Source organism: Budorcas taxicolor, chromosome 14 (genome assembly GCF_023091745.1).
Source record: "Budorcas taxicolor isolate Tak-1 chromosome 14, Takin1.1, whole genome shotgun sequence".
Taxonomy (NCBI): domain Eukaryota; kingdom Metazoa; phylum Chordata; class Mammalia; order Artiodactyla; family Bovidae; genus Budorcas; species Budorcas taxicolor.
This window is the reverse complement of record NC_068923.1, coordinates 86,877,618-86,888,359: the sequence shown is the minus strand read 5'-3', so window position 1 is coordinate 86,888,359 and position 10,742 is coordinate 86,877,618. Positions and strand designations below refer to the sequence as shown.

General features: G+C 38.6%; 1 protein-coding gene across 1 annotated transcript in view; it reads left to right on the top strand.

Annotated features, from left to right (window-relative positions):
- Positions 1–358: 358 nt before the first annotated feature.
- The window catches only part of OSGIN2 (oxidative stress induced growth inhibitor family member 2), a 30,448-nt gene continuing 20,064 nt past the window's right edge, over positions 359–10,742 (top strand). Inside the window, exons 1-2 of the mRNA XM_052651774.1 lie at positions 359–441; positions 9,792–9,946. Of these exons, the coding sequence (XP_052507734.1) occupies positions 398–441; positions 9,792–9,946 (199 nt within the window). The 5' untranslated portion in view covers positions 359–397. The remainder of the gene's footprint in view (positions 442–9,791; positions 9,947–10,742) is intronic.

Genomic DNA, 10,742 nt, shown 5'->3' with positions numbered 1-10,742 from the left:
GCCGCCCCAGCGCGTCGTCAGGCCCGGCCCCCGGCCGGCCCCGGGCGCGGCTGCGCCAATCGCGGGCCTCTGCCGCCGCCGCACCTGCCAGGAGGAGGAGCACGCCAGCCTCCGCCGCCGCCGCCGCCGCGAGCCCGCCCCCGCGTCCCGCCCCCACAGCGGCGCCCCGAGACCTCGGCCGCCCGCGGGCCCGGAGCGGAAGCGGCCCCCCTGCGGCGGGCCCCGGGCCGCCGCCTCAGAGCCCGGCCGCCGCTGCCGCCGCGCCGCAGCTTCCGGCGGCCGCTACCACGGCGAGGCGCGGGGCGTCCCGAGGACCCGCGCGGCCCGGCGGGCGCCCCGACCCGGCCACCCCGCCGCGGGAGGCGGTCGCGCTCGGGCGCCCGGGGCGCCGCCACCGATGCCCGTGTGGTGCTGCCGCTGCTCCCTGGCCGCTCATTTCAGGTGACTTCTCGGGCGGGGGCGGGTGGGCTGCGCCAGGCCGGGCCGCGCGGGCGGGAACTCGGGGGCGCCTCTGAGGGGGACGCCGAGGCCGCCGCGCTCCGCGGTTCCCGCCTCGGCTCCTCGGGCCCCTCCGGCGTCTGCTCCTCCTCGCCCTGGGCCGTGCGGGTCCCAGGACGGCGCGGCCCCGAGCCGGGCGGCCTCTGCGAACCGAGACTTAGCGAGAGAGCGAAGTTTTAGTGAAGGCTTCTGAGGTACCCCCGCCCCGACATCTTAAATATTTTTTTTTCTTTTTACTGTAAAAACATTCTGATAACCTAAGTTACTGGGTTGAAGGGACTTACGTTTAAAGTGTGATGCTCTAGGTACAAATAGGTTTCTGACTTTTAAGATGTTAGTCCTTGTTAAGTCACGTATATCATAGAAATTTAACACTCACATCTTAACTTTTTTTATTTTCTGTAAAACAAAACAAAACAACTCTGATAACCGAAGTTACTGGGTTGAAGGGAGGCAGGGAGTTAATGTTTCAAATGTGATGCTCTAGGTACAAATAGGTTTCTGACTTTTAAGATGTTAGTCCATGTAAGTCAGGCATGTCGTAGAAATTTGAAACATGTGAAACGATTCTTGACCTACATTATGGGGACCGTTTTTAGGGTTGATACAGATGATACGTTTTAAAATGAAAGTGAATGCACGAGGTCTAGCCCAGTTGGCTAACGTCTCATTCAGTTATAGAAAGACCTAAAACAACTGGAAACTAGTTTTAACCTTGTCCTAAAGACAAGTTAAACTTAACGAAGAGTTTCATTAAATGCTTTGCTTTATATATACGCAAATGTGCTAGGATGATGATAAGCAAAACTTCTTTTGTAAAATATGAGATTCTGATCGAGTTAATGGGGTGCATATATAGACTTTAGATGGATCATGAACTTGAATGTAAAGAATGATACCAGGCATTTTCACTCAACCAAAATCTGTGTTCTTCAATTGTGAACATAAGCAGTAAATCACAGCAGTACTTGTGACTTGGTCATCAGTAGAAATCACATATATTTTCATGCCACACTGGTTGTTGCAGATACCTAGAAATACTGTTTATTTCTCAAGATTACAGTAATTTTGCATCACTGTACTGGTTATTTAATATAGTGGAGGAGTACATAAAGACATGTTCCAAGTTTACTTTTTAGTTTCCTTGTAAATCCTATTATGTGTTTAATAATAATATTCAAAGAAGAGGTCCAGAGGCTTCACCAAATTGCAAAAGTTGGGTGTTAGGCACAGGGAAAACTCAGAATTCCTGTTGTAATAGCTCAGTAATCCAGGTTTGCCCACCTTCTCAGTGAGTTTTGTAGGAGTCTCTAAATTCTGGATATTAGAAATTATTTTATGTAATAAACTGCTGAATTTTAAATGCTAGGCAGATTTGTTACCTGCCTGACATTTATTTGAGAATCAGATACCCTTTGGAGAACTCTAGAAAACAAGTTCTCCTAGTGAAAACTTGTTAGACTGAAGCCCTTGAGAAGATTATATGCCCTTTAGAAGGTACTGTCCAAAAAGCTTTTGACACCTTTTAATACAGTTGAATTCTAAGGACATGGCGTGGGATTCATAGCCATTCAACTAACTCTAGGTAGTGGATATCATATGCTTACCTCTTTGTACAGAAATTTGGAGGAGGAGATGAAAACAGGGTATTTGCTGTAGTTTGATCCTCAGAGATAAACAAGCCTGCTAGCCAGAGGATAAAAATTGTGGTTGATAAACCATATTTTCATTGCATAAACAGCTCTAATATAAAAATTTTAAACGAAAATATTCAATATTTAAAATATTTCCTTAGGAAAAGGTTTATAATTTACTAATACTATATTTTGCAGGGAGCAATTTCATTAGGAATGCATTTTAAAACCAATTGTGATAATGTCTACTTTTTGGATCTTGTCTTTTATCTGAAAGGACTTAAGGATTGTGAGAAAGTTGTCTCCTAACTTTCCGAGGAAGAAAACCTCCCATACTTACTATTCTGGAAGATAAAGAGTAGCTTCATTTGTGACTTTAGAACCTTCTTTTGGGCTCCCCTAGTGGTTCAGATTGTAAAGATTCTGCCTGCAATGCATGAGACCCTGGGTTCGATCCCTGGTTGGGAAAGATCCCCTCGAAAAAGGAATGGCTACCCACTCTAGTAATTCCCTGAACAGAGGAGCTTGGTGAACTACAGTCTGGGGCTGCAAAGAGTTGGACACAACTGAGGGACTAACACTTGGCAGTTTTTCTTATGGTAGTATCAATTTGGTAACAATCTAAGCTTATGCTTCCAAAGATTAAACTCAGGTAGTAAAATGTTTCATTTTAGTTTGAATGATCATTTAGAAAAGTATTGCTAGATGTGAGAAGTCTTTTGTTATTCAGACATTATACCTGTGCCATCCTTTTAATTTGTTTGGAGACTTTGGATCATAATGTTTCAAAAACAAAACATGGAAGGCATGTAAAATCATCTTAAATTTCAAATAGTTGTCTAACTTGATGCCTAACAATAGGGTAACTATTTTTGCATATGGATAAAGTGCTGTTCTTTACTGTTGCCTAAAATTTAATTATATTTTCTAATTTATTGCTCCAAATAAAGGAAAAGTAGATATTTTTATTACTCAAAATAAGTATTTGTTTTAAACAGAACAAACATTCAGCAAATTGGATATTGAAAGTGGAAATTTTCACTGTTCTTAGACTGATATTGTATGCATATACTGTAAAATATATTCAGTATTTTCATTTTGTTTCATCTCATCTCTTGATTCAGTTTTTCATGCCTGTATTAAACCAGTATTTATCAAGTACCATGAAAGTTTATTATAAATAGTTTATAGCAATATTATGGATTATGTACACAAAGGTTAAACTTATGACCAATGGTAGAAAATCAGAACAAATCACCTGTACTCAGTGGAGAATTAAGAGAAGTTAAAACTTTGGCTCCACATACTCTACTTGAGTCTTGGGAGAGGCTAGTATCAAATTGCTTGAGGCCCACACACAGACACACACAGAAAACCTACTAGACCTGATAAATGAATTCAGTGATATTACAGAATCCAAGATCAACATATAATAATCTGTTATATTTCTATATACTAACAGTGAAAAATCTGACAGTGAAATTAACAAAACAATCCAGTTTATACTAGCATCAAAGAGATTGAAATATTTGGAAATTAGCAGAAGAAATGTGAAACTTGTACACTGAAAGTTAGAAAACATCCCTGAGAAGAATGAAAGACTTAAATAAATGATAAGGAATCCCATGTTCAGGGATTGAAAAGCTTAGTGTTCTTAAGATGGCAATATTCCTTGAATTTCTATACAAATTCAGTGTAATCCTGTCCAAATCCTAGCTACTTTTTTTTTTTTTTTCTTCCTGGAAATTGATGGAAAGACTCTAAAGCTCACATGGAATTGCAGGGAACCCAGAATAGCCAAGACATTCTTGAGAAAAGAACAAAGTTGGAGGATTCACACGTCCTAATTTCACAAGTTCCTACAAAGAAACAATAATCAAGATAGTATGATGCAGGCATAAAGGTAAACATAGATCAGTAGAACAGAACTGAGAGTCCAGAAATAATTCCCTTCATTTGTGTTAAATTGACTTCTGTGGGATCCTAAGACAAATGGAAATAACAGTGTTTTCAACAAATAGTGCCACAAATGAATATCCACAAACAGAACAATGAAATGGACTGCTGCCTCATACCATGTAAAAAAATTAAAATAGATGAAAGACATAAATGTAAAAACCAAAACTATAAACCCGTAGAAGAGAACAGATTTGTGATCTTAGACTAGGCAGAGCTTTCTTAGATCTGACACCAAAAGTACAGCAACAACAAAAAAATAGACTTGATCAAAAATTAAAACGTGTGATTCAAAAGACAATATAAAGAAAATGCAAAGACAATCTACGAAATGGGAGAAAATATTTACAAATCCTATGTCCAGGATATATAAACAGTATTAAAAACTCAACAGTAAAAACAACAGCTCAGTTGGACAGTGGGCAACTAATTTGAATTACTCTCTGAAGAAGAAATACGAAAGGGCAATATGCACATGAAAAGATGCTTAACATTAGTAGTCATTGAGAAATGCTAATCAAAACTGCAGTGAGATGCTACTTTACAGCTACTAAGGTAGCTAAAATAAAAAACAGAAAATCACGTGCTGGTGATGATGTGGAGACGTTGGAACCTGCATATCACTGGTGGGAATACGTTCATATGAAGGTTTATATACAAATGTTCATAGAATATTTGTAATAGCTAAAAAGTGAAAATCATCCAGATACTCATCAGCTCATGAATGAATAAACCAAATGTGTTATATCTAAACAGTGGAATATTATTTAGGCCTAGAAAGAAATGAAGTACCAATACATCCTACAACATGGGTGAACCTTGCGGTCATGCTAAGTGGAAGAACTCAGATATAAAAGGCCACATAATGGATGAGGGTTCCATTTATTTGAAATTTTCAGCATAGGCACGTGCAGTAAGACAGTAGATTAGTGACTGCCAGTGGCTGCAGGGAGGGAAGAGTGACAACTGAGTGCTAATGAGTGCAGCATCTACTTCTGGGATGGTAAAATTTCTCTGGAGTTATTGGTAATGATTGCAAAACCTTGTGACTATATTTAGAACCCTGAATTGTAAAGAGTGAATTTTGGACTTTCCTGGTGGTCCATTGGTTAAGAACGTGCATTTACTACAGGGGGCACAAGTTCGAACCCTGTTAGGGAACTATGATCCACATGCTGTATGACTTGGCAAAAAATAAATAAAAGAGTGAAATTTGTGATATTTGGGAATTATATCTCATTTAAGGTCTTTAAAAAAAAAAAAGTATTTCCAAGTTCCCTCTATTTCAGTTCAGTTCAGTTGCTCAGTTGTGTCTGACTCTTTGCAGCCCCATGGACTAAGCAAACCAAACTAACCTGTCCTTCACTATCTCCTGGAGTTTGTTCAAATCCATGTCCATTGAGTTGATGATGTCCTCCAACCGTCTTATCCTGTTTCACCTCCTTTTCCCCCTGCCCTCAATCTTGCCCAGCATCAGGGTCTTCGAGTGAGTCAGCGCTTGACATCAGGTGGCCAAAGTATTGGGGTTTCAGCTTTAGCATCAGTCCATCCAATGAATATTCAGGGTTCATTTCCTTTAGATTGATTGGTTTGATCTTCCTGCTTGATCCCCTTGATCAGGGGACTCTCAAAAGTCTTCTCCAGCACCACAATTCAAAAGCATCAGTTCTTTGGTGCTCAGCCTTCTTTATGGTCCAACTTTTACATCTGTACATGACTACTGGAAAAACCACAGCTTTGATTATACAGACCTTTGTGGGCAAAATGATGTTTCTGCCCTTTAACATGCTGTCTAGGTTTGTTACAGCCTTTCTTCCAAGTAGCAAACGTCTTTGAGTTTCATGGCTGCAGTCACCATACGCAGTGATCTTGGAACCTACAAAAATAAATTCTGTCAGTGTTTCCATTTTTTCCTTATCTATTTGCCATGAAATGGTGAGACCAGGTGCCCTGATCTTCATTTTTTGAATGTTGAGTTTTAAGCCAGCTTTTTCACTCTCCTCTTTCACCTTCATCAAGATGCTCTTAAGTTCTTCTTCAGTTCTTCCATTGTGGTGATATCATCTGCATATTTGAAGTTACTGATATTTCTCCTGGCACTCCTCATTCCAGCTTGTGATTCATCCTGCCCAGTATTTCACAAGATGTACTCTGCATGTAAGTTAAATAAGCAGGATGACAATAGACAGCCTTGAAGTACTCCTTTCCCTATTTTGAACTAGTTTGTTGTTCCATGTCCAGTTCTAACTGTTGCTTCTTGACCTGCATACAGATTTCTTAGGAGGCAGGTAAGGTGGTTTGGTATTCCCATTTCTTTAAAAATTTTCCACAGTTTGTTGTGATCCACAGGCAAAGGTTTTAGCACAATGAAACAGAAGTAGATGTTCTGAAATTCACTTGCTTTTTCTATGATCCATTGGTTGTTGCCAATTTGATCTCTGGTTCCTCTGCCTTTTCTAAATCCAGCTTGTACATCTGAAAGTTCACATACTGTTGAGGCCTAACTTGAAGGATTTTGAGCATTACCTTTCTAACGTGAAATGAGTCCAATTGTGCAATAGTTTGAACATTATTTGGCATTGTCTTTCTTTGCGATTGGAATGAAAACTGACCTTTTCCAATCCTGTGGCCACTGCTGAATTTTCCAAGTTTGCTGACATTTTGAGTGCAGCACTTTAACAGCATCATCTTTTAGGATTTTAAATAGCTCAGCAGGATTTACATCACCTCCACTAGCTTTGTAGTAATGCGTCCTAAAGCCCACTTGACTTCCCACTCCAGGATGTCTGGCTCTAGGTGAGTGACTACACTATCGCACTTGTGGTCACTAAGACCTTTTTTGTTTAGTTCTTCTGTGTATTCCTGCCACCTCTTCTTAATATCTTCTGCTTCTCTCAGGTTCATACCATTTCTGTCCTTTATTGTTCCTATCTTTGCATGAAATGTTCCCTTGTTATCCCTGATTTTCTTAAAGAGATCTCTAGTCTTTCCCATTCTGTTGTTTTCCTCTATTTCTTTGCATTGTTCCCTTAAGAAGGCTTTCTTATCTCTCCTTGTTATTCTTTGAAACTCTGCATTCAGATTGGTATATCTTTTCTTTGATTCCCCAAATTGTATGTAATTATTTTATATTGTTCATCATGTTCCCATTTTGTCTTGCAACTCTTTTATTTTTTGTCTCCCTATTGGTTGTGAAAACTGATTAGTATCTTTTACTATTATGATTATGCAGCTGTTACTCACTTAATAACACTGTATCATGATTTGTCAACAGAAAGTTGATAGAATTCTATATCATCAAACCTGCCATTTAGTGGAAAAACCTGTAATCACTTTTTAAAATCCAAATGCATATCAGAATTAACTTGGAATTTTTTGAAAAATACAAATGCCCAGATACTGCTTTTTTTCTCCAAAGCCCCAGATATGTTTCTGATAAGTAGCTTTGTTTAAAAATTATTGGACTATATGATGATCCTTTATTTTTATCTAGTTTGCATCACTTCTTGTATTTCATTCAGTTCTCCCACACGATTTCATTTAGTTTGTTTTCCAGTTTTGCCATTCCATCTTTTTTTTTTAATGTTCTTTCTCAAACCTTTATCAAGCATAGTAGAAAATCTTTTAAATAGTATGTAATATATATTTTTTAAAACATGAATTTTTGCCTAACTGAAAAATTTATGACGTTTTGATTCCACTTGTTTGACTTAGTGTGAATTGAATGCTAGAGTTCTAATTTTAAAGAAATAGATATGCAGAAAGACCCAAAGGTTAACTGTATAGCACAGGGAACTATAGTGAATATCTTGTAACAACATATAATAGAAAATAATCTCAAAAATAATTTATGTGTATATGTAAACTAAATGACTCTGCACCAGAAACATTGTAAGTCAAGAATACTTCAGTAAAGTATATATATTAAGAAAAAAGAGGCATCCAAAGAAGCTGAGGAACCTGTCCTTGACACGCATTTAGAAGTATGAGGGACAAGCCCAAGTATAATTCACTCATGTTGAGTTCAGTCGGCAAGCAAGAAGTTGTCAAGCAGAAGGCAAGATAGCTAGTACATCTGGATCTGATCAATGGTAAGAGATGAAGGGATCTGAAAGGGATGGTTGATCTTAAGTTGTTTCTTCCAGGGGCAGCCTTGCAGTGTAAGGAGTAGCCATATTAAATGAAGTCTGTTCTGGCCAAAATGGGCCAGTGTATTGATAGGGAAGTCCAATTATTGGGGGAAGGAAAGCTGTTAGCATATCCTGGGGAACTCTGCCTTTCCGAGGGTAGTTTGGGAAATTGGAGGGTTATAGGAAGGAGAAATTATTGCTGTCTGCCTAATTCTTTGCATTTGTCTTCCTCCCCTGGGATCAGTGAGTCTTGTGAAATAACTGATCGATTCCCATGTTTGTCATTTGGGGAATAGTAATAACCACACTCTCCTGCTAGTCAGTACTCAGGTTAACTTTCAGATAATTGGCCTGTTTTTAACGCAGGAATTCTATTTTGAAGTAATCTCTCGTATAATGCAGAACATTAACTGTGCTCAGAGGATGCTCCATTTATTGCATGAATGTGTCAAAATGCCAAAACTAGTTTCTCGGGAGGCAGTTGGGAAAGAAGGTAGATTGGAAATCAACATTAAGATCTTTACATTTTTCAGTATCTCTGAGAATAAGATGTATAAACCTTATTGTTTAGCCAAAACTCACAATTTGTAATATATAAGTTCAGTAACTTTTCCTTATAATACTGTATATAGCTATCTTGTTCCACACGAAAAGTGGGAGTGTTAGTTGTTCAGTCGTGTCCAACTCTTTGTGACCCCTTGGACTATAGCCCACCAGGCTTCTCTGTCCATGGAATTATCCAGACAAGAATACTAGAGTGGATTGCCATTCCCTTTTCCAGGGTATCTTCCCAACCCAGGGATCAAACCTGGGTCTCTCGCATTGAAGGTAGATTCTTTACTGTCTGAGCTACCAGGAAAGCCTAGGTATATATATACTGCCTCTAATGCACACACCTTTTTATTAATGAGGGGAAAAAAAAAAAGTGAAGGAGACACTTTCCAGTCCTAGGAGATCTCAGAGAATTGTAAAAATGCCTAATACAGTCCTGTGTCTTTGGTCATTAAAATTAGCTTCTTATTTAAAACTTGCCTTCAAGTCATTAAAGAGACAGCAGCTAAAGTCAGCCCTCCATATCCACAGGTTCTACATCCACGAGTTCAACCAACTGCAGATGGGAAATATTTGAGAAAGAAAAAGTTCAAAAAGCAAAATTTGAATTTGCTGCATGAAGACAACTGCATGCATAGCATTTATATTGTATTAGGTGATATCTAGAGACAGTTTAGATTCTGTGGGTGGGTGTAGGTAGATTATATGCAAATAATATGCCATTTTATAAAAGGGACTTAAGGGTCCATGGATTTTGGTGTTTGGGGGTTGCGGGCGGGGTTCTGGAACCAACCCCCATTGGATAGCAAGGGACTACTGTATTTAGGATTTCTGAGAAAGTGGTGTACATTGACATGTAGCTAAGCTAATTTGAAAGCATTAATCAGAAGGATTTTCTTTCCTCCTTTTATGGAACTGTTGAATATTTTGTGGCCTAAATAAAAAGTGAATAGAGACAGATTTTTATAAAGGCTATATTGACTATATATCTGTTGGTTTTTGTTCCATGTTTTTCTTTAAGAAGCTACAGTGACACTGAAACTGAAGGAGAGATTTTTAATTCATTAGTGCAATATTTTGGTGATAATTTGGGGCAAAAAGTTAAAGCTATGCCATTAGTTGAAGAAACTTCTTTACTTGAAGATTCATCAGTGACTTTGCCTGTGGTAGTAATAGGTAAGTTTTATTGCCTTTTATCTCTTAAAATTACAGTTATAATCCTCACTACTTTTATAAATGTATGGTTATATATAGCACAAATCCATAGGATTGTATTGAAAAGTATTCTTAGGTTGCCTGATAACCAATAACCAAGTCTTTGGAGAGAGGAATTGGTTTATCTGACATTAGATTCTGTATTAGAGTGAAACATTTTTTCATTGAAGGGCTGAGATTGCTCTATTATTTTAAAACATCAGTAGTCTATCAGTTAGGTTACTTATATGACAGTGTCATGATTGCGATGATAGTAAGTGTTATTAGAACCCTGTAGAGAGGATTACTATGTACGCTATTGAATTGTGCCTTAGAATCCTATAGCACACTGATACTGTAAAGTATAGACAGACAGGGAAACTCAGTAATTGAGTTAGCTTGTGTAAGTTAGTACTCAGTAGAACGTTATAGTACTCTTCAGTAATGTTTATAATATTTTAACCACCTATTACTATTATATATCCATCCACCTCAATAGACAGGTATATAAGATATTAAAAATTAAGGTATTAATACAACCTGATTACTTCAGAATGATATGATTTTATGGTTTTGTTTTATTGCCTGTATTTAATTACCTGTTATGTATTAGGTTCGCCAAAAAGTTCAATCAGATTTTTCCAGACGATGATGCAAAAAAGCCTGAACAAGATTTTTGGCAAACTCAGTATGTGTGTTGTACGTTTAGTCACTCAGTCATCTGTAACTCTTTGCGACCCCACGGACTGTGTAGCCCACCAGGCTCCTCTCTGTCCAT